Raw genomic sequence first — 22831 nt, 5'->3', positions numbered from 1 at the left:
ACAAACAGCTCAAAGGGGAGGAACGAGCCATAGTAAGCCAAGCTACCACTGGAGGTCATGGCAAGCTCCCACCAACCACACAGACCTTTGCCAAGATGAGTGTTGATGGACATGTATCTGGCTGTTCCAGTTAAGCTCTTGTGTTCCCTGTAAGGTATGTGTTTTTTGGTTTCCGGGTCAATGTACTCCTTTGCCAATCCAAAGTCTATGATGTGAATGACGTGCTCTTTCTTGTTGCCTTGCCGGCCGATAAGGAAGTTTTCAGGCTTGACATCTCGGTAGATGAGGTTCTTCGAATGCACGTACTCCATGCGAGATATCTGCAAAGCGAGGAGCAAAAGTTACCTGCAAGCAGAGCAGCCCCCATGCTCTCCTGGCTAACGGGGCTGTGAGGTTTTGATACCCATCACCAGCCCTCAGCTCAGAAACACAACCACAGATGGAAAGAACCATGGCAGCAGTTATGCTTGGAACTGGATGGAGCTCCTCTGATGGAGTAAGAAGAGGGATCTGTCACCCCCTCCTTTCTGTGGCTACCATACAGTGCTCCCTGACTTGAATCCTACAGAAATGTCCGCAGGAAAACAGAAAGGCTGTTTCTGAAACAGTACCACCAGGACACAGCATTTGGAATGATGCCATGGGGACTTGCAGCAGCATTTTTGTACTGATTTTAAACATACTAAACTGGTTACCAAGAGCTCTTCCCATGCCCACGGCTGTCCCTTGTTGCTCTGTGTCTTACCACCTTCCTCCCTCGACCCATACGTTGTCTTAAGACATGCCAGATTCTTCATGGAGGGGGATATGGGGCAGGTAGAAGCCTTACGATCCTCAATGCTGACTAAAAGTCACAACCTCATCGGCTGTCAAGTAGGAATAGCTGGAATATTTTCCAGCTTTTGACTCACTTTGTTCTGGCAGTCTGACAGAGAAGGGAAGGGAAAAGGGGATCCCACTTCCAAGCTGATGGAGGGTCACTACCTCTCTAACAACACCCCTCATCCAGATGCTTATCATTAATCATAGAATCATAGAATAGTGAGGGTTGGAAAGGACCTTAAGATCATCTAGTTCCAACCCCCCTGCCATGGGCAGGGACACCTCACACTAAACCATGTCACCCAAGGCTTCATCCAACCTGGCTAATCTTGCTTTTGAAACTAAATATATTGCAGGTGAAGTTTGGACAGGTCGCCAAGCAGTTCTCCTTTGAGTTCCTAACTTAAGAGATTATTCCAATTGGAAATAACTCACAATTTCATTTAATTTATTACCTTCTTAGGGTTTAACTGAAACCACGTGAATCCCCATTTGTGGCCGTCCTGGGCTGCAGCTGCCCTGCGCACTGTAGGGCATGGTGGCTGTTTTAAGCAAGATGCTTCCTTAGGAAGGCAGTTTGAGCCTCCCTGTCTGCAGGTTTGCAGCGTGAGGAGACCATTGCAGAGCTCTGACTCCCCATTTTGCACTGTCAGTCTGCAGAGGTCAGTGCCGCACCATCGTGCTGGAGCATCTAAGGTGAAAGCCACCAGCGGGAGCTCCCTGCGGGGAGTCCCTGGCTCCTGAGTGGGTCTGCACCAGGTCAATGCTGTCAGGAGCTCGGCACCTCCTGCACACGGATAGCCTGTTCCTAAGGAAAACCTGCTGCATTTCCAGCACTCCGAAAGAGGCAACAGGCAGGAGGGGGCAGCACTCCTCAGAAAATGAAACCTGCTGTACCGGGAGGGCAGCAGGCAGGGAAAACTGCAGGCGAACCAGTCTTAAAAACCAGGACTTGCTGAGAGGCTCTTCAAGGAAGGTAACAGCATGTGTTGCCGCTCCCCTCCCCTCTAAGCAATGATTTATTTCATTGTGCTGAGAAAATGGGTTTCAGGGCTAACAGCCATTATTCCTAATCAATTCTGGGCTGATGCAGAACACAGCAGATGCTCTGCACTTCAGTCATTCTTCAGCTTTGAATCACCTACAGGACACAGCAGTGCTGGAAGACAAAAAGGTATGTCGGGAGGCCATTTAAATTAAGATGCAACCCTTAAAACTGGAACAAAGCATTTCCTGTCCTCTCCATACACAACAAGCTTTCAAACAGAGCCTGGCTGGCTCATTGAATTTGTCCCTGTTACCAGAGGAGCTCAGCTGTTGAAATGGCCAACAGCCTGAAAAACCATTTGTTCCTTAAAAACTCATAGCAAATTGCACTGGCCAGGACAGCCACTTCACCTCCACCACAGGCACAAAGATGCTGCTGAGTCTTTCATATTCCTTTTCTTTTATTTGCACCTGCCTGGATGCTTCAGGATGTCCTGCTGGAGCTGCGCATTGCCAAGGATGGCTGAAAGATGCTCTCCAGGTCAGAATGATGTTTCCTGTCTGTGCTTTACTCGCCCTGACAAGACATTCACTCTGTTTGTGGCTTCTTGTGCTGGAGACTGCATCACCCTCAGCCTGACTCAAACCACTGCACAGCTGAAGGAGAGGAGGAGTTCCCACTCCAGAAATGTGTGGCTGCAGACACTATGTCCACTCCTTTGTGACTGAACTACAGGCTCTAATGTCCATGCATTACTTCTTCTACAGACAGAGAAACCACTGCAAGGAACTGGTACTAACTGTTGTAACTGCTTTTACACTGGAAAAACAGTGACTGTGAAGCACTGTTAACATCTCCTGTCTTATTTAATAAGAACAGACATGGGCATTTTACCATAGGGCATAGAATACTAGAGGTGGGTGGGAGACTCTGCTTGCAAATCAAAGCAGGATTTCCATGGCCATGGCCAGCAGAGTCCATCTTCAGAGCCACAAATCTCCATGTCAGATGTCAGAGAAACAGCAGGAGGGGAGAGCCCCCCCAAGCAGGCAGCAGGACCCCTGTGCTGCAGCTGGGAGATGAGAGGATGTTTGTGACATTTAACCAGATGGCAAAGCAACCCATGCTTTTATTTTCCTTTCTCTTGCTAAGGAAGCAAGTGTAATGAACTCTCTTCCCCCAAAAAGGTATTTCTTGATCTTGATGGCAACCCCATCTCTAGACTCTTCTGATAAATTTGAACCCTTCTACACCATCACCTGCTTGAATATAGATCAGATCAGCAGCGAGAAAGAATTCCTCCTGTTTAAAGCCTGCTTTGGCGTGGTGTCTGTTACACAAGATGATTTAATGGTCACCAGTCAAAAAACCTTTCACTGTGACTTGGTCCAGATTGCAGCCGCAAGTATTTGCCCAGTGCCAGGCACACTGGACCTAACAGCAAGCACTTAAAGCAAGGGTGAAAATAACAGTTACTCCTTATAAAACCGATGACTTCCAGTTTATGGGCTTTAGGGACTGATGCTAGTGAACATTTTTAATTGGCAAACTTTGCTTTGTTCAGGAACAACTGCTTGATCTAGTTGGCTGCACTCAGACGATGGAGGAAGCAGTTCCAGTTTGATGCTCTTAGCAGAGCAACGTGAAGCATTGGAGACCCTCAAGTTACAGCAGTAACACAACTGGAAGACTTTGACCAGGAAGGAATATAGATGACTCCTTCAATGCAGGTTCTCACTGAGAGGTATGAAATGGTGCACCAGACCAAGAGTACTTCTGATTCAACTCACGCTGTCTTGATAAGCTGCTGCCACAGCTCTGGACACAATGCAGCTCACCAGAAGTACATGCAAGCCTACTGCCAAACCGGAGGGGCTGTGTGGCTCATCCCCCTGCTGAGGCAGACCTTCCTACTGTGTCATCTCAACTGAAAAGATTCCAGACCACGTTCTCTTTGAAGACTCACTGTCGTCCAGTCTCTATCTCCCGCAGCCAGCAGAGTCTTTTTGACGTAAAACCATGTTTAAATTCTCCCATACTCACAAGCAACTTTCCTTAGAGCAATGACAATGTATTTGTTTCTCCTACAGGGCTTCCCTTTCTTCTAACATCTGTAGAGTTAAAGGATCAACCCCAGTCCTGAGATGCTGCTACCTACCAAGCTAAGTAAGACCAGCCAAGCATGTCTGTGTATTAAAAAACATCTTTCAGGGATGCCCCTGGTTAAAAATTGATCACTGTACATAAAAAACAGGAGACCAAGTGCCACCACACCGCATCCAAAATTCCTGCCTAGTTCCAGCACACAGCACATATGTAGATGTGTCAGAGATGTTCAGTCAGGCTTAAAGAAGGAGAGGGGGGAGAAGGCAGCTAAATGGGACCCTGAAAGCAGCAGCTGGCTGCTGTCAAGCTGAGCCTGCAGCAGGCAATGGCAAGGAAGCACACAAACAGCAGAGGCTGGACTGGATGCTCCTAAAGACACATGGATCATTATTTGCAAGTGAGGTTGAGAAAGATCTAGGGGACAAAGGGGTGGGCACGTAACATCCCACCAGCCTTGCTGCTCCAACAAGTGCAAAGACATCCATGGCAGATGTTTCCTTCGGAGAGGATCAAGCCCAAGGCAGGAGAGGCAGCACCAAGGTGACTTCGAGCATTGGGATGCTCTCCTGGGAGCTCCCTGAGCTCCGTGCTGCAGAGGAGCCTCCCAGACAAGTAGTATTGCTTTATTTGATAGCATTCTGGTGGGAAATGAACCAGAGCAACGGTGTTCTGCAATGTGCTGAGCTGTCCCTCACTCCCTGCATCAGGGCAGGGTGCTCCTCTCTGCTGTCTGTGTGGTACCGGGCCATTCACACTTCTGGAGGTCTCCCTGGGCACTAGGCTTGTTAACAGGCATATCAAGGAGCAGAGAAGAGAAACACTGCTTGTGCATCACACTGGATTCTGGCAGTGAAGTCTTACATCTCCTCACACCTGTGGTTAGAAATACAGCAGCTTAAGCAAGTCAAAAGCAAGAGCAGAGCATATTTTATGGAGGCAAACCCACTGAATTTGACAGTCAAACTTTCTTTCTCTGATGTGTCTCTCACACTGGAGTGCGACACAGGGACAGCAACAATTTAGCATAGGAACTAAGAGAAATCCAAGACAATTTCCCCCAAAGCCTTGTGGCTGGATGAAGGGTTTTCTTTCCAGTTGAGCAGTAAGTGCCAGCCTGTCAGAAAACCAGTCTCCAAGGACCAGGTGAACCCTTCTCCCAGGAAACCTTCAGGGAAGGAGATGGGGCACACCTAAAGATGCTAAATCTGTCTCCTTAAATGCATATGCTCCAAGCTGATAATTCATGTCATCCTAAGAAGACTGGGAAGGTCCTAAAACATCTCCTCATGGAAAGAGGAGCAGCACTGCATGCTCCTTTTGGAGAACACCAGCTCCTCTGTGACTGCTTTTGGTGTGCCCCTGAACCACCCTAAGTATCTGTTTCTCAAAGTGGTAGCACTGTCTACATGAGTTGGCAGGCTGGTTGAGGATCAGCAGATGGTACCAGTGAAGACCATCCAAGTACAGAGCTTAGTGAAAGGCAGATGGACACTGCTATGACAATCCTGATTTCTCCAGCAGTCACATGGGAATACATCTTTATGTTTTACACCTTTACAACCAAAAGGCCATACAAGCTATATCCAAGGCTTTGTCATCTGTTGACAGTTGATTTAATAAAAACCAATACTATAAACTGGTTTTCCACTGACGAAGGAACACTCAAACCCCACAAAACTCAGCCGTAGGACAACAACTTCATGAACCCGCTACCAGGCAGGTGCTGCTCAAACTTCTGCATCTGCAAAGAAGAAATCTAAAACTTTCCATTTGAAGAAGTCTCAAATTTTCCATTTGAGCTTCTGCTGTGGCCAGCTTCGGTTCATTTAGAAAGGATTGTGTTCCTCACTCCCTCACCACCTTCTCTTTCCTTTAGCACTTCTATCTGCTGGTAATATGAATATACAGTCCCACCTCTGCTGTGCCTCTGGGGTGCCTGCAGACCACAGGTAGGGACCAGCAAGCCAAATGGAAATGGTAACTGTTGGCCCTAAGGACTCACGGAAATTCACTCATCACATTTAGTACCTTCAGTTTTCAGCCTGTCCATTTTTAATGCAAACACAAATGCAAGCTCCAACTTTCAGCTTGGTTCCTTCCCTTTTTAGGTAAATTAGAGGCTCTGTGATGCCGCCAGTATCTTTCCAACTGTTAGTGGTTTAAACCTGTTGGTCAATTTTGACCAAATTTGACCAAAGCAGAGATCTCAAATGCTGGTATTTTGGACAAGGACTGCTCTGCTCCCACTGCTCTGAGAGGTTTCTGTCTGTGAGCAGCCTGGTAGCAGCAAACTGGTAGAACTGGTAGGACTGTGGGAGGGTGCTGTGCTCCCTGTGTCCTGGGGAGTGGGTAAGAAATGAGATGTTCTGGGGATGTCCAAACAGAGGGAGGGAGCTGGGGTAGATACTGGGGCAGGGGTGTGTAGGGAATACAGGATGCAAGTCCATTGGAATCCAGCTTCACTGGTTCTGCTACGCAAGGAGCAAGCTTGCTCATAAGCATACTGTGACCTTCCCTTCATAAGAGCGAGCTCTTCTCAAACCTGAGAAGCTTTCTTTTTTAAGATGGACATAGAGGGTAGATTTAGGTTGGACACAAGGAAGAAAATTTTTCACAATGTGGGTAGTGAGGCACTGGCACAGGGTGCCCAGAGAAGCTGTGGCTGCCCCATCCCTGGCAGTGTTCAAGGCCAGGTTGGACACAGGGGCTTGGAGCAAGCTGCTCTGGTGGAAGGTGTCCCTGCCCGTGGCAGGGGTTGGAACTGGATGAGCTTTAAGGTCCCATTTTGCAATTCTAAAATGGAACGAGAGTCTCTCCAACCAGCAGACACCCTGATACTTGCACTGCACCAACCCCATCCTTCAGCTAACCCAAGACTGACATAAACACAAGTCAGCATCGTGGAGGCTGTGGGCAGAGCCCTGCCCAGCGTTACTCACCAGCTGGATGGCTATCATTAATACCGTCTTCAAAGTGAACGTCCTATCACAGAGGTCAAATAGGTCTTCCAAGCTAGGACCAAGCAGCTCTAGTACCATGGCATTGTACTTTCCACACGGTCCGAAGTAATACACCTGGGGAAGCCCTTCAGCTGGAAGAACAGGAAAGAATTGAAATCAGCCAACAGGGCAATGTTAAACCCTTCCTCCTGCATGTAAATGTTTCATTGGGCAAAGCCTTTCCTTTTTACCTCTCCAGTGTCCCTTCTGTTTGATGTTACCCAGCAAGCAAACAAGTTTCAGCACGCACTGTGGATGAACCAAAGGCCAAATCAGTGCAGGCTTTGCTCATCTGCACCTTTGAATAGAGAAATAGATTTCAAAGCAATAACATGACCACATGAAAGCATCTGCCTTTGGCAGGTTAAACTCTTGGATGTAGAGAACAAGACACGGAGTTCCCTACGCTGCACTGACCACCAGGCAGAGCACAACCCCGAACATGGGCTGGCACTTGTCTGACCAGTTAGGAAGATGATATTCCTTGCACAAAATGAAGCATGTCCCAAAAAGGGCTGCTTTTTCAACCTGGATAATACATAGCTCTTGTTATTCAGCACAACCTTATGCAAAGTTTACTCAAGAGAAAGGAAAAAAAACAGTTGTTTTCCTTTCAAAAAGAGCAAAGATTTACATTTTGACCCATCACCATGTAAAAATAAGTGATCACAGTCATTAAAGCATATGTGCAAAGCATTCTGCTGTAAGTCACACACTAAACTCTCAATACCCAACTGGTAGGAGCCAGAACCACCTCTTCCCACCTAACAGCTCAGCAACAGATTTCCCAGCAAGAGTATGCAATATTTATACTCAACTGATGGTGGCTTTTTGTGTGGATCAGCTTTCTGAAAGCACCATAAGAAAAGGGAACAAACCGGCTTTGGTGTCTGAGCACTCCCTGAGCTGCACAGTGCTCCTCAAACTACCCTTTGAGCAAAAAAGAAAAGCCAGCCTGGCCCACACAGAGGGGAATTCTGTGCAGGGCCAAGCACAAATTTGTTTAGTCAATACCTAGCCCCATATCCCAGCATCACTATCAAGCTGCATAACACTTTTAAAACAAATATTTCCTGCCTACATCTCATAAGCAGTTCCAAAATGCAATGGAAGATTTTGTCTTGAAATATTGGGTTTGTCCTATGTCAAAACAACATCCTTGCTTGCATACACAAAATACAACATCCTGTTATTCACTGTAAAGGCTCAGCATGGGGAGCACTATTATGAACAAAGCCTTTTTTTGCACAGAAGTCTGTGAATTAAACAGCACGGGGCCCAAGAGCACAGTGATTATAACTTTTATAGCATGTTTTCACAAGTGCATGCACACACCTATATTTACATGACAGATCAATATTAAAAACAGCAACCCCCTTCACGCATTATCAGACACCAGGATTAAACTGCTTGTGTAACTGCTCGACTTTGTACCGGCTCTGTGGTGTGCTCACAGCCTGGCCCAGCACAGGCGGAGGCAGAAGAGGGAAACACTTCAGGCTGGAGGGTGACAGCAATGTAATAACTTCATGTCCTACTACGGATTTAGGGAAGCCTCGTTCATCTGCCCGACAGTGCTCACCAACTCACCAACAACACAATAAATGCAGCACTGAGCTTACTAAAGCTTAACTATTGCAGAACTTAGCTCCCACCTATTAGTCAAAAAGAACAAAGTGCAGCTTGACAAAAATTACTGTAGGATGCTTTAATCTTGTTAACTCACAGGCTTGGGGAATCATATTAGGTATCAGTCATCAGGATGCATTCATGAGATATTACAGAGTATTGCAGGAATTCCCAGTCTAACCAGAGCTTTACATCCTGTGTGAAACATTTACCCATCCTGGTTTTAGGAGGCTCCTGTTCCTAACAAAACCTTGTGTTTTAGGAAGCATTAACAGCAATTAAGTTATCTAAGAAAACAGGATGGTTTGAGTCTTCATCAGGGCCTGTAGGGACAGGCCAAGGGGAATGGCTTGAACCTGCCAGAGGGGAGACTGAGATGAGCTCTTAGGCAGAAGCTCTTCCCTGTGAGGGTGCTGAGGCGCTGGCACAGGGTGCCCAGAGAAGCTGTGGCTGCCCCATCCCTGGCAGTGTTCAAGGCCAGGTTGGACACAGGGGCTTGGAGCAAGCTGCTCTAGTGGAAGGGGTCCCTGCCCATGGCTGGAACTGGATGAGTTTAAGGTCCCTTCAACCCAAACCAGGCTGGGATTCTATGACACCGAAGCAATTCCAAAAGCCAAAAAATGATGGGATGTGAAATGAAGGCAGCTCAAAACCTTTTTCAAATATACCTAAACCAACATAAATGATAATTTAATGCCCTCAGCTTAGTGCTGAAGACTTAAGTAATTGCAGTAGCTCTCAAAGTAACTCATGGTGAGCCACTGAGTTTCCAGTAAAATCAGGTGAGGATTTATCTACATAATTTGCTCTAATACCAAGGTTGTCATCTCTACTTCTTAGAGAATAATTCAAGGATGATAGAGAATGATGGAAGAGGGTAACAGAATATTCTATGAAAAGTTTGAAACTGAGATCATTGCAAATTTAAGATACAAATACAGTGAGTACTAATTTAAGATACACACACAGTGAGTAGTACCACAAGTACTACGTCAGGATAACGGTCTTGAAAAGTGCAGATGAGGAAGGAAACAGCTCGGATTAGGAGTGTGCTAATTAAGGTATTAATACAGCCTTACTTGGTAAGGAGACAGCACTGCAATTACAATTAAATTCCTACTGGGCCTAAGAACCAGGAAGATAAATTGCAGCAAGACTCAAAGATGGGGATTTCATGGAGGGAAGGAAGCAACAGCAATGCAACTCTTCAGTGCTCTCTGGGGTCCCAACTCCTTCAGTCAGCTTTACCCACTCAAAACCATACAAGCAAGAGGCTGGAGCACCCTTCTCAGCTCTAAACATCAGCAAGGCTCTGCTCTTGGTGGGAGCTCCTACAAGGTGAAGCTGTACCAAAGAACATTAAAAAAAGCATCCGAAGTGCCAGCCTACAGAAGCCATTATTAGTTTCAGGCGTATTTTTAGGGTTTGATTTTTCCCTGAGGGTTTTCAGCAGCAACACTGCCAGCTCTGCACTCAAGAACTTACCTACTGGCTTTGCTAGAAGAGAAATGCTGTAGCATAGATCTAATTTTCAGACCCAGGATACATCGCTCATCTATTCTGGACCCAAAGGAGCATTGCTGTGGAGCCTCCCAGCCCAAGCCAGGGCTCCTCAGCTCCACACCAGTTACTGAAATGAAGGGACACGAGACAATGCACCCTCAGCTCACTCAAACACAGATCAACATTTACCATCATTTTAAGAAGGGGCAAAGCTCAAAAGGGAAGTTGTCACCTTGATGTAGATATTAAAGGGTGCCTGTTGCCTGCAGGATCCAAGCGGGCAGACGCCACTAGAGGATTTTGGGCTGGGTTCTCTGGACCTTATTAACAGTAAAAAGGGGCAGCCTAAGAAAATCTGTATCAAATTTTATTTAATCACAGCCCATCTGCATAATTCATGGTGTAGCTTGGCTCTATTTCAGCAACAAGAAATGTGTCCTGGTGCCACTGAGTGCTTTGCCATGGTGAACTGCAGGAGCTCCACAAATATCACCACTAGATCTGTAAATACTTCTGAAGGACACTGCCAACAAAAGAGATTGATTGAGGAAAAGGTATCTTTTGTCTGGGCACTCAAACTTGAGGTTTTTAATGGTGAGGAACTGTGTCGGCAGAGGACTGAAAAGGTCAAACAAAGCCACAGTGCTGTGGAGCGGTCTGTTGTAGATGAGCAGTTCTGGGTTCAAAGAGTGCAGGATGAAAAGCCAGAGGCAGAGCAGAGGTCTCATCTAGAGGATTCAAAGGTACAACTCAACACTTGAAATACAAACCGTGACCAGTTTAATGCAATTAAGGTATGAAATCACATCAAAACAAATTACTGCTCCATGGCATTAGACAACACATTAAGTGAAGAAAATCCAGGCACGACACGTGCAACTTCTCCTTTGGAGAAAAAGCAGTGTCTTACAGTGAAAGCTGCTGGAAGCAGAAATCTTCTAAGTTTGCTTAAAAGCTTTGGACTTGCTGCTGAGTGATTTGGCTTTGAGTCTATGTAAAAGGCCTCACTCCACCACTGCTCTCATGGAAAGGTTATCACCCCAATACACACGCTGATCACTGCACTGGAATTCACAGGCAAATACTGCTATTTCAGCAATGTGATGTCTTGGAAAACATTCAAGCTGAGCACAGTGAAAGCCCAGCATTGCATTTTGGAGATTAAAGCATCGCGCTGGAATGAGAGCAAATGCAGACATCAAAGCTAAAGCTCCACTTTGCTTCCACCATGCTCAGAACAGACACACAACTCCAGCCTCGGGCTCCCCAAGGTGTTAAAGCTCTCACTGCTCCTGTGGGCTGCCACCAAAAGGGACTGTCCCATCTCCACTCCACCCTCACCCGTCCTGCTGCCTCCCCGGGCTCATGTGGCTGAGCAATAAATTGAAAGGACCCAAAGGGTTTGCTTGAGCTTGAACACAAGAATCAGAGAATCATGGACTGGTTTGGGTTGAAAGGGATCTTAAAGCTCATTCAGTTCCACCCCCCTCCCACGGGCAGGGACACCTTCCACTAGAGCAGGTTGCTCCAAGTCCCCAGCAACAAACAGCAGGAGCACTGCTCTTCAAGAAAGCTTCATTTGAGCTCTATTAACACCAGGGAACTACACCTTTCAGCATATTTTCATGCAAGATCAAGCATTCTGGATGATGCAAGCAGTGCTGTCTTGCTGCCACAGGCTTTACAGCACGACTTAACAACTCTGATAACTTGTCAGACATCCAGGATACTCCAACAAGCCACGTTAGTCTAGGCATCAGACATATAAGCCATACAAAGACTCCAAAGCCTTTTCCAGGACCTGTTATGAAATGGCAACTGGCAGAGAGATGCCAATCAAAGGTTATGCCCAAGGGAAATTGGATTTTGCAGCATCTGCTCCACGTGGAAGGCTCGGGAAGCGGAAACCATCTGCTGTGGCAGAGAATATGTATTGATGCTCTGTATATGAGCATCGGGAGAGGCTATGAATAAACCTCAAGCAACAGCAAGCAGCCCAAAATACACACAAGGAGGGATGAGGTAGCAAGAGCAGGAAGCTACATGTGGCACCTGCATCAGTGGAGGTGCAAAAGCCAAGTCCCTGTACACTAAATCGCCAGGAGACAGCACAACCTGTGAAAAGTGAACAGCAGTGGTAGCTCTTGAATCACCAGTTTTTATTTGCTCCCATGAGAAACTGGTTTCCACTGCCCTTAGATATAGTGTGGCCAGATAAAGAGAAGCTGAGGTCTTCGATTTCAAGAGGAAGAATAACAGAAGAACTTCACAACCTCTCTTCATGCAGGCTTCTGTTGCGAAGAGGAGACACTTGAGGAACCGCAGATCAGACACTGTGAGCAGCAAGAACTATTCCTCACAGAAATGGATGCAGAGACATGACAGCAGCATGAGTGTACTACAAGTTCTGTGTGCTTTTAAAGGGCTGATGAATGGGAGGTAGATTGTCACAAAATTCTCATTCAGAGCAGAAAGTTTATTTTTACAAATCACAGCACACAAAATGACACCATCACCAGCACAAATAGCAACTGTGCGAGTGCGGAACATCCATAGCTAAAATTAAACATGTTCCAAACAAATTAAACAAATTGCTTTAGAGTAGTCAACCCATTTGAGCTGATTACACTAATGAGGATCTACCCTTCTCTTAATTTGCAAATCCAAATAAAATCCTGGCTCAAAGAGAAGCTTTGCTATCAGCATCGACTGGGCCAAGGTCTCATCTTTTAACCTGTTCAAACATACCCCAGGATAGTGGGTTTAAATCCACCTGAGTATGCTGGTGCACAGGTTACATCTGGGATTCAAAAGGCTCATTTGAACTTTCAGGCTTCTGAATAATCTGCTTCAAAAGTAGAAAGAGGGAAGGAAAGTTAAGATAGGCTTGTTACTTGGAATAAAGTTGTCCTAAAGGTCTTTGCATATGTTTCAGACGTCTTATTTCAAAGTAGGACTGCAAAAGCTTTTCAATACAGCCCTTCACCTTCAACATTAACTGGAGGAGTTTGGGGAACGACAGAGACTTGAGATGATGGAGAATATTTTCTCTTGGTTGTTATGAGAAAACACCCAGCAGTTGAGATGCAAAGGAGAAAAGGCAACTTCTGACTCCAGCACCAACTCACTTGCAGCAGGAAGGTGGAAGAGGTGATGGCACAGGGTCCACCACAATCTTGCCACCACTCCAAGACTTTAGAAACCTTGAACTGCCATCAGATTAGGAAAACAACCTAAAAATAGCAAGGTGACCCAATGCACACGAAAACACGCACATACAGAAAGAGGGTTAGAGCACTAACCCTCTTTAGTAGTGACTAAAAGTGGTGACTGCTCTTGGAGGATAGCAAGGGCTGTGGCAGCTCCCTTCCCACTGCTCTGACAGACATACTGGAGATAACCAGCCTGCTTAGGAATCATGAGTGTTTTCAGCCGGCTTATGACTGTAAAGCTCCTCAATAATTTCCTTGCTCTCCTGACTTGTGATACTGTGGTTTCAAAGTCTTTAGCTTTCCCTCTCTCACCTGAAGAGGGTGAAGAGCTATCGGACCTGCTCAGAGCATCTGGCAGCATCTGACCACCTCCTGCCTGCTTCCCTGCAATGCAGCCTGGGTGGCAGCTGGGTCACTGTTGGCTTTGGCTTCTCTGGGAGAAGGGGCTCCCAGCAGAGCATCACTGAGCAAGAACCAGTCCCAAAGCCCTGCAAGGCAAGCAGCACAGAGGGCTGCCACAGCAGCCAGTAAATAAGCCACCTCCTGAAACCCTGACCAGCCTTTGTGCTGGCTTTCTCTGCTCCCAGCCCCATTTATTCTAGTTATCTCCTCCGTAACTGCTCACCCTATTCCAGATGGTTCCTCAGAGCCCTTTTACAGAGTCATCATGAGCTCCTCTTATTCACGCTCCCCCCAAACATCCTCCTGCTCCGTTTGCTCCAACTGCTGTCAGACACTTGGCTCTCCACTGCGAGCTTCTCACATCTTCTTCCTGCTCTGGGTGGGCAGTGAATCATCTCCCTGCTAGCAAATGCTAAATGCTCTGGTGTCACTGCCCAGCAGAAGTAGCTGTGGCAGGACCTTCTGTCAGTAGGTGAAAAGGGTGCAGAGCCGCTGCTGAGATGGAGGAGAAGCAGGTAAAGGTGCTTCCCTGCCCCTGGACACGGAAAAGGCACAGCTCAGACACTCTTTGAACCCAGGAGGTACTAGGAAATAAAGCAAGGGAGAACATCACAAGTTGGATTTATACCTTCTCCCCTGATGATGGCAGAGCAAGGCAAGCTGTTAATGGGAAGGGATGACACTTGGCATACAATGGTACAACAGTTGTGTACAAGCCATGAGTAGACAGAGCTACTGTCACCTCCAATGAGTCTGCAAGTAAAACGTGGCTTCCACACAGACTCCAAGACTCCAGCTTCCCTCAAGAAACCCAGCATGTTTTGTGCATCTTTTCAGAATATGCAGGATGCAGTGAATCCCTGCTGTGTTTTGAGTAACTTGTTAGTATCTGAATCTGCAAAAAAAAAGGTATGGGAAAAGGAACAGAAGAAAAACAGCCATAGGAGGGACAGAAGGAAGAACATATTTGTTCTTGCTGCTGGGAAAAATCCAAATGATTTGATTTTTACTTCAGCTGCAGAAAAAACAACTGTCATGAGCGCTGTGCTATTAGAACGGGTGGCATTTGGCTTTCCTTGAGCTGCACAAGCTGCTTTCCTGACAGAAACAGAGTCCTGGCTTGACTCTATTAATTACTCTTCAGATACACAAAGAAAGCAGCAGTTGAAGAGAGGGCACCAAGACGATGTTCACATTTGTATTCATAAAACTAGAAAAAACAGTACTGGGAGGGGAATCAGCGCTCATGGAAAGGCCAAGCTGCAGGAAGACTTCCAGAATCTTGGAAATGTACCCAGAAACACCCATTCACAGGCAGTTTTTTAGCTGTAGTGAGTAAAGTACAGTCAAGTGAAATTGGTTCAATTCTTGACAAAGATGAAAGAATAAAGCACACCACAGTAAATGGCTTTTTTGGCAAGTTTCGTGAAACTGAATTCCCATTTCTAGGGCTCAAGGGAAATGAGTGTACTCAATTCTCCACATTACTGTTGGATTTTGTATCAATATACCCTCTGCAGCAACCTCTTGTTCCAGCGTCACAGCGGCTGGCACATAACACCACACCTGAAGAGAAGGACCAAACCAGTATATAATTTTAGAAGAGCTATTTTAAACCACCCCAAAAAGTTCTAGCTTAAGTTCTAGCTTAATTATCTTCCTTTTCCACACACAACCTGCGATACAAGGACAACGGTGGAAGAAAATGCCAAAAGGTTTCGTTTCACGGCAGTACTCCTCTTTGCTCCCTGCATTTCTTCGTGTACTTAGGGCCTATTTTTTTTTGCTGAAAGGCACAAGAAGCTCTAAAGCTGCAGTTGTTTTAACTTCTTGAGGGCTAAGTGAGCTGTTATGGCAGCCTATTGAACGGGCTTTGACCAAAAATCACATTGTGAACCACCTCCGAGCTCGGCTTCGTGGTTTGAAGGCAAATAATGCTCCACACATCAGCTCCATGCTGCTCAACCTGCCAGGCACTAACTGCAGTTGGGATCATGGCTCCTGCATACCTGACCTAGCAAGAAGTGACCTTCTTGCTCCCTGGCAATGTTCAAGGCCAGGTTGGATGGCTCGAGGGTCTAGTGGAAGGTGTCCCTGCCCCTGGCAGGGGTTGGAACTGCATGAGCTTTAAGGTCCCTTCAACCCAAACCAGTCTGGGATTCTATGAAGAAAGACGTGTTCTCCTGCTTCTGCCATGCTGCAGGTCACTGCCTCAGAGGAGTTTTGCACCTCAGTGCAGAGCCAGAGCACATCTGTGATGGCCAACTAAGTTCTGCTGGTTAATACCAAAGAGAAATTGTTTCCTCTTGGCTGTGCAATTCTTGCACTAGGTCAGTTTTACGTGCTGAAAGGGAACTAAGCAGCAGGTTTTGGCTGCTCCATTTAGGTAACAGAGAAGTTCAGATGACTGAGGGTATGCCCAGTGGCTGCGTTTTTGTTTTCTCTGAGAACAAGTCATGCATGTTAATTATGTTACAGGTAAAATCTACAGAGAGCTTAAGAAAAACCAAGAGCAGAACTTCCCAGGGCTCAGCAGCACACAAAGGTAACTCCAGAAGCACTGCCAAGGAAGAGGCTGCTTCCTGGCAGATGAAAACTGCTAAGAGAGCAGCAATAACAGAAGACTTCTGCTGAATCTCTCCTCTGCTGTCCAGAAAAACGTTTTAATCTGATCCTGCCAAGTCACAGGTGGCCCCTGCCCTTCATCAGCTCATCTCCACTGGAGACTGTCGGCTGGAGGCACAGCACTTCTGGCTCCCTACTTCCTCCCCATCGCACACCAGAAATCTATAGCACAAGCTAAGTGATACTTCAAGCTTGCGGTGTGCAAGGCAGCTGCAAAACAGGGTGAAACTGCTGTGCTGATAATGTAGAGAGAATGTGACAGCTTGAATTACAGCTCAGCTGCAACCCACGTCTCAGTGCAGTGATCAGGAGTTGTTCTAGCCAGGACAGCACAGCAACATAAGACAAAATGAAGGGCTATGAAGATGCTGTGAGGGCTGGAGCAGCTCTGCTCTGGAGCCAGGCTGAAAGAGCTGGGCTGGGTCAGCCTGGACAAGAGAAGGCTCCTGAAGGGGAGACCTGAGAGCAGCTCCAGTGCCTGAAGGGGCTGCAGGAAAGCTGGAGAGGGGCTTGGGACAAGGGATGTAGGGACAGGCCAAAGGGAATGGCTTGAACCTGCCAGAGGGGAGACTGAGCTGAGCTCTTAGGCAGAAGCTCTTCCCTGTGAGGGTGCTGAGGCGCTGGCACAGGGTGCCCAGAGAAGCTGTGGCTGCCCCATCCCTGGCAGTGCTCAAGGCCAGGTTGGACACAGGGGCTTGGAGAAAGCTGCTCTAGTGGAAGGGGTCCCTGCCTGTGGCAGGGGTTGGAACTGGGTGAGCTTTAAGGTCCCTTCCAACCCAAACCAGGCTGGGATTCTATGACAACTGGCACATACAGGCAGTATCAATCATTGGTCCAACAACATTTCCATCTTGGATGACAGATCAGATTGGTCCAATTTTGCCAGATAAAGCAGACAATGATATCGGACATGTAGCCTCTGCTTTGGGTGCTCATGAGCAAGGTAATGATCAGCCATGCTCAGGCAGCTGCCCAGCTTCTGCACACCAGAAGTGTGGGACAATTGGGGTGGTGTTTCTGGCAGCAGAACCCCATGCACCATCCCCAGCTGTGCTGAGACCCTCCTTGTGTGCAGCTTGTCCTCACAACACTTGTGCTGGTCCTACTGGGAGGGTGGGTGGGTAGCAGGAATGCTTTGTGCTGATGTCAAAGCTGCTTTAGCATCAGCACAGGACCCAGCAGGAGAGTGGATTAAAGAGCTGTGAGATGGACATTTCCTCCTGCAATTAGCATCAAACTAGTAAGTGATGGATGCTGAGAGCTAGGCACATATAAATTCTCCACAAGTCACAGGACTGGCATTCATCAGTCCTGTAACTATTGTAGTGTTCAAGGGGGAAAATGTTTTTTTCAGAAAGTGGTCTTTCCAGCCTGATGGAAAACCTCCCAGTTCTTCTTATCACAGGAGAACCTCCTGCAAAACCAAAGTCCAGAGCTGCTAAATAAGATACTACCTCCAGGTATCATCTCTTTATTTCACCTTAAGATGTCTGAGCAGAACGGAGGAAAAACTGCTGCTTTCAGACAGAAACATTATTCCACAACTGCAGGGCAATGCTTGCTGAGAAGTTCTTCTGGCAAAGCCGGAGCCTTTACAGATCCGGGGCAGTGTCTATGGCTTATCTTTTAGAGATGGGAAGAGGTTTTTGAATAGCAGGCAGGGCAGAGCTCAGAAATGCAGACTCCAAACCCATTTAATAGCTGGTCTGGGAGGCGGGCACCCTTCATACCAGAACTTCACTTGCGTCAAACCTCCCTGGACCAGCTCAAACACTTCTCTCTTTAAGGTGACAAGCACCTTAAAAACCTTCAGCCTGCACAGGATGCTTCTGGTGCTTAGAAAGCACAAACAAGTAAAATGGATCCCACTAAATCAGGCACCCACCTTCCCAAAAGGAATCGGCTTTGAATCAGGGCAGCACTCAACACCTGACACATCAATCCTCCAGGAAAAGAAGCAACTTCTACAGCTCGAGAACTCAATTAGTTTCTAAGTGCAGCATCCCAACAGCTTGAAAGGAAGAGCTAGGAAAGTGGGACAAGCAGAACAGCAAGGCTAACTGGTTGCTACATCCTTATTAATGACCATGGCCCTAATTGCCAAACTGGGTTTTACATTCAGTTCCATTCCTAAATCCCAAAGTTTATCTTCAAACACTGAGTATTTTCATCTCCTCGCCCAAATGCCTCACTCAAAGCCCCAAGCACAACCTGGGCTGCTCACAAGCATGAGTGATTCCAGCTCAAGGTTTGCTCAAAGCACCACCAGCAGCACAGAGACCATGAGTGAATGGTCCATCCCTCTCCTCAAGTCCAGCTGGATCCTTAGAGCCGCTGGGCAAGAGGCACATCACACAACCTGTTGTCTATCCAAGAACCCAAAGAGGCATCTGGGATGATTCCATGAGTCTGACTGCTACAGATCTATGACCACCACTGCATGGCACACCAGGCTTCAAGGCAAGTGTCTGCAGGAAAGGCATTTTCCAGCTTCTCAGCATCTTGCTATTCCTAGTGTTACTGGGTTTGGATCTGTGATTACTGCAGTGACTACCGGAAGAGTAAGAGGTGCATGGGGACCTTCTGAAGTATAAAAAGGAAATTGCCCTAATCTCATATTCAGATATTGATGGCCTTGCCTTAAAAGCATCTGATAGCTTCCAATTGGCAAGGCCTAAATTTAGCCCAAGGAAGTCAAAACTTCTGCTGTTAAAAGAGATGCTGAAATGTGCACACTCAGGAAGCCCTTCCTAACAAGGGAACTGCCACATTAAAAACCCCAACTATTTTTAGATAGCAAAATATTATTCTCTCCAGATGAGCAGCAAGTGAGCTCTGGAAGCGGGCAGGCGTTAGCTGGGTGTGTTACACTCATCCACTACGGTTTACTTTGCAATTCAGAAGCTCTGAAGTTTGAGAACCCTCAAGTTCAAACGCTCATTGGACCACCCTGACTTTCTGATGAAGCGGCTGATCACGTTCTTTAAAGGTGCAGCAAAGTGTGAGGACACCTGCCAAGTGTTGCACTTCCTGTTTAACAAGGTGTCCTGGTTTAAGCCCAGTCAGCCACGCAGCTCACTCGCTCTCCCCCTGCTTCCTTCCCCTGCTCCCGGAGGGACGGGGAGGAGAATCGAAAGAATGTAAGTCCCATGGGTTGAGATAAGAACAGCCCAGTAACTAAGGTATAACACAAACCACTGCTGCTACCACCAATAATAATAATGATATGGGAAATAACAAGGGAAGAGAATACAACTGTTCACCACCCACCGACCGATACCCAGCCCGACCTGAGCAGCCATCTAACCCTTCTGGGTAACTGCCCCCTGTTTATATAGTGGGCATGACGTGCTGTGGTATGGAATACCTCTTTGGCTAGTCTGGGTCAGGTGTCCTTTCTCTGCTTCCTCCCAGCTTCCCCTCCTCCCTGCAGAGCATGAGACTCAGAAAGTCCTTGGTCAGAGTAACCATTACTGAGCAGTAACTGAAAACACTGGTGTTATCAGTGCTGTTCCCAGGCTGAAAGTCAAAAACACAGCGCTGCACCAGCTACTAAGAGGGAAAAAAAATGACTGCTACTGCTGAACCCAGGACACAAGGCCATTTCAGACAACTGAAACCACGTCTCCTTGCTGAGGCATCTCAAACCTATTGCCAATGGCACTTTTTGAGAATGAAGGGAGGTGTTTCTTGCTGTTAGAAAATTAACCCAATGACTTAAATCAAGTGTGTGGGTCTACTGCAGGGATGTGAAGTAGGGAAATCATAGAAAAACAAAATGGTTTGAGCTGCAAAGGACCTTGAGATCATCGAGTTCCAAAACCTGCCATGGGCAGGGACACCTCACACTAAACCATGTCACCCAAGCCCCTGTGTACAACCTGGCCTTGAACACTGCCAGGGATGGAGCATTCACCACTTCTCTGGGCACCCTGTGCCAGCACCTCAGCACCCTCACAAGGAAGAACTTCTTTACCTCCAACCCGAACTTCCTGTTTCAGTTTGAACCTGTCACCCTTTGTCCTATCACTACAGTCCCTGATGAAGAGTCCCTCTCCAGCATTCTTGTTGCCCCCTTTAGACACTGGAAGCTGCTCTGAGGTCTCCATGCAGCTTCTCTTCTCCAGGCTGAACAGCCCAAATTTTCTCAGCCTATCTTCATACGGGAGGTGCTCCAGCCTCTGATCATCCTCCTGGCCTCCTCTGAACTTGCTCCAGCAGCTCCATGTCCTTCTTATGTTGAGGACACCAGAAGTTTATGTGACCCAAAGGCACAGTTGCTTTCCATGCAAATGGATGTCAGTTTTGTATCACGTTGCACAGGGAAGTCACTTATTAAATTCTTACAGTCACTGAACACTTACATTCTAAAATATTTCCAGATACTTCAAAAGGAGGCTGCAGAGTTCATCCAGAGTGCTTTAGCATGACAGGTCAATAGTGTCCTGGGGTGCACCAGGAGGAGTGCGGCAGCAGGTCAAGGGAGGTGATTCCTCCCCCTCTTCTCAACCCTGATGAGGTCACACCTGGAGCACTGTGTCCACTGCTGGGCTCCTCAGCACAAGAGACAAGGAACTACTGGAGAGGGTCCAGTGGAGGCCACAGGGATGCTCAGGGGTCTGGAGCATCTCTCTTATGAGGGGAGATTGCAGGAACTGGGCCTGCTTAGTCTAGAGAAGAGCAGGCTGAGAGGGGAACTCATCAATGCAGATCAAATGCAGGTGCCAGGAGGATGGTGCCAGACTCCTTCCAGGGGTGCTCAGTGACAGGATGAGGAGCAATGGCCATAAACTAAAACACAACAAGTTTCACCTCAACACAAGGAAGAACCTGTGGCAGAGCACAGGGACAAGCTGCCCAGGGGGGCGGTGCAGTCTCTCTGGAGATATCCCAAACCCACCTGGACATGCTCCTGTGTGGCCTGCTCTGGGTGGTCCTGCCTTGGCAGGGGGTTGGACCGGATGATCTGCAGAGGGCACTTCCAACCCTGATGGTTCTGTGATTCTGTGACAGCTACAAACAACTTTCCATACAATGAAGCAGGACACAAACACACTTCAGGCGATGGCCGTGTGCCACTCCATGCCAGCACAACCCACTTTGGGGCACAGAGGGGCAATCTCCACCCAGCAGCTCCCTCATGCCCCAGACCAGCACCGTGCTGTGGGGTGAACTGCTGGGATAACTCCTGACCAGCGTTTCCATCAAGGTGCCAAATATGAATGGGATCTCTGAAGATTAAAGTGACCACAGCAATGGCTAATGCGTATGTTCGCAGTTCTTACTCCTTAATTAAACAGGGGTGGAGACATCTTTCCTTAACCCTCACTTATGTGGCTTCAAGTTACTCCAGCTCCCTTGGGGAAAAGCACTGTGCACAGCGAGTTGCCCATGAAAGAGCTGGTGTTGGCAGCACGCTTCACCATGGTGACTTGTTTACATCCATCCATAGAACAAGTCTTACCACACTGACCCCCACCTAATTGCTATGTGACTGACAGCATTAATGCAACCAGCATGGAAAGAATTTCTTTATAAAGGACAGGGGTACCAAGCATGCAGCAGGTCACAGAATCATAGAATCCCAGACTGGTTTGGGTTCAAAGGACTTTATCCAGTTTCAACCCCCTGCCATGGGCAGGGCACCTCACACTAGACCATGTCATCCAAGGCTCTGTCCAACCTGGCCTTGAACACTGCCAGGGATGGGGCAGTCACAGCTTCTCTGGGCACCCTGTGCCAGTGCCTCAGCACCCTCACAGGGAAGAACTTCTGCCTTATATCTAACCTGAACTTCCCCTGTTTCAGTTTAAACCCGTCACACCTTGTCCTATCACTACAAAAAGTAATCATGAGTAAAGCAAGAGCAACACAGAATAGACTATCTCCAAAAGCAAACTCAATATGCAGTATGGAGTAGCAGACAGCTCAGCTACACTGAAAAATATACATGCAAATATTGACTAGACTATGTAAAAGGCTCAGTTATTTATACCCCCTTCATTTCCCTTGGTCCTACTTCCTGACAAGTAAACAGACTGCTTCGCTCCAGCAAGTTGTGCAACAGAAAGAGGTCCCGAAGTAAACACACAGACTCCACACTTCATTAGAGGTGAACTTGTTTACAGAGCAAGAATTCAAACAAAACCACAGCATCCGTCAATATTCTATATGTAACGACATCCCCCCCACTCAGTATGTTCTGCTCGTACGCTGTGACTCGGCTCTCATGTGGGCTGGGGAGGACAGAAACCATCTTCGTTTCCTGGGATTCTCCCACGTGTCAGGCTCCTCTCCTGCTCTCCCACCATGACACCACAGAGGCTCATTACGTTTACATCCACTCACCAGTGTCACCCACCCACCCTGGGGACAAGCACTGGCTCCAGAGCTACTGCATGAAACAGCGCGTGTTGACACCAGGCTGCTCTGAATCCCCTGTGCCAAGGTGGGACTGGGAAGGAGCGGGGGAAAGCATGACTCATCTGCCCGCTGAGACTAAAATAAGCTACTACTGAATCAAAAATGCACGACTTCTTCACACT

The 22831-nt window shown here is 47.3% G+C and overlaps 1 protein-coding gene across 3 annotated transcripts in view; it reads right to left on the bottom strand.

The window, feature by feature from the left end:
• CSNK1G1 (casein kinase 1 gamma 1) overlaps positions 1-22831 on the bottom strand; it is a 104988-nt gene that overhangs the window by 19961 nt on the left and 62196 nt on the right. For all 3 annotated transcript variants that reach the window (XM_057422137.1, XM_057422139.1, XM_057422138.1), the window contains 2 exons: positions 6856-7007; positions 86-320 (listed from right to left, as the gene is read on the bottom strand). In XM_057422137.1, coding sequence (XP_057278120.1) covers positions 86-320; positions 6856-7007 — 387 coding nt within the window. The remainder of the gene's footprint in view (positions 1-85; positions 321-6855; positions 7008-22831) is intronic.

Source organism: Pezoporus wallicus, unplaced genomic scaffold, assembly GCF_028554395.1.
Source record: "Pezoporus wallicus isolate ANWC-B61680 ecotype Strahan unplaced genomic scaffold, APGP_CSIRO_Pwel_v1 contig_8476, whole genome shotgun sequence".
In the NCBI taxonomy this organism is placed as follows: Eukaryota; Metazoa; Chordata; class Aves; order Psittaciformes; family Psittacidae; genus Pezoporus; species Pezoporus wallicus.
This window is presented reverse-complemented; position numbering and strand designations above follow the sequence as displayed.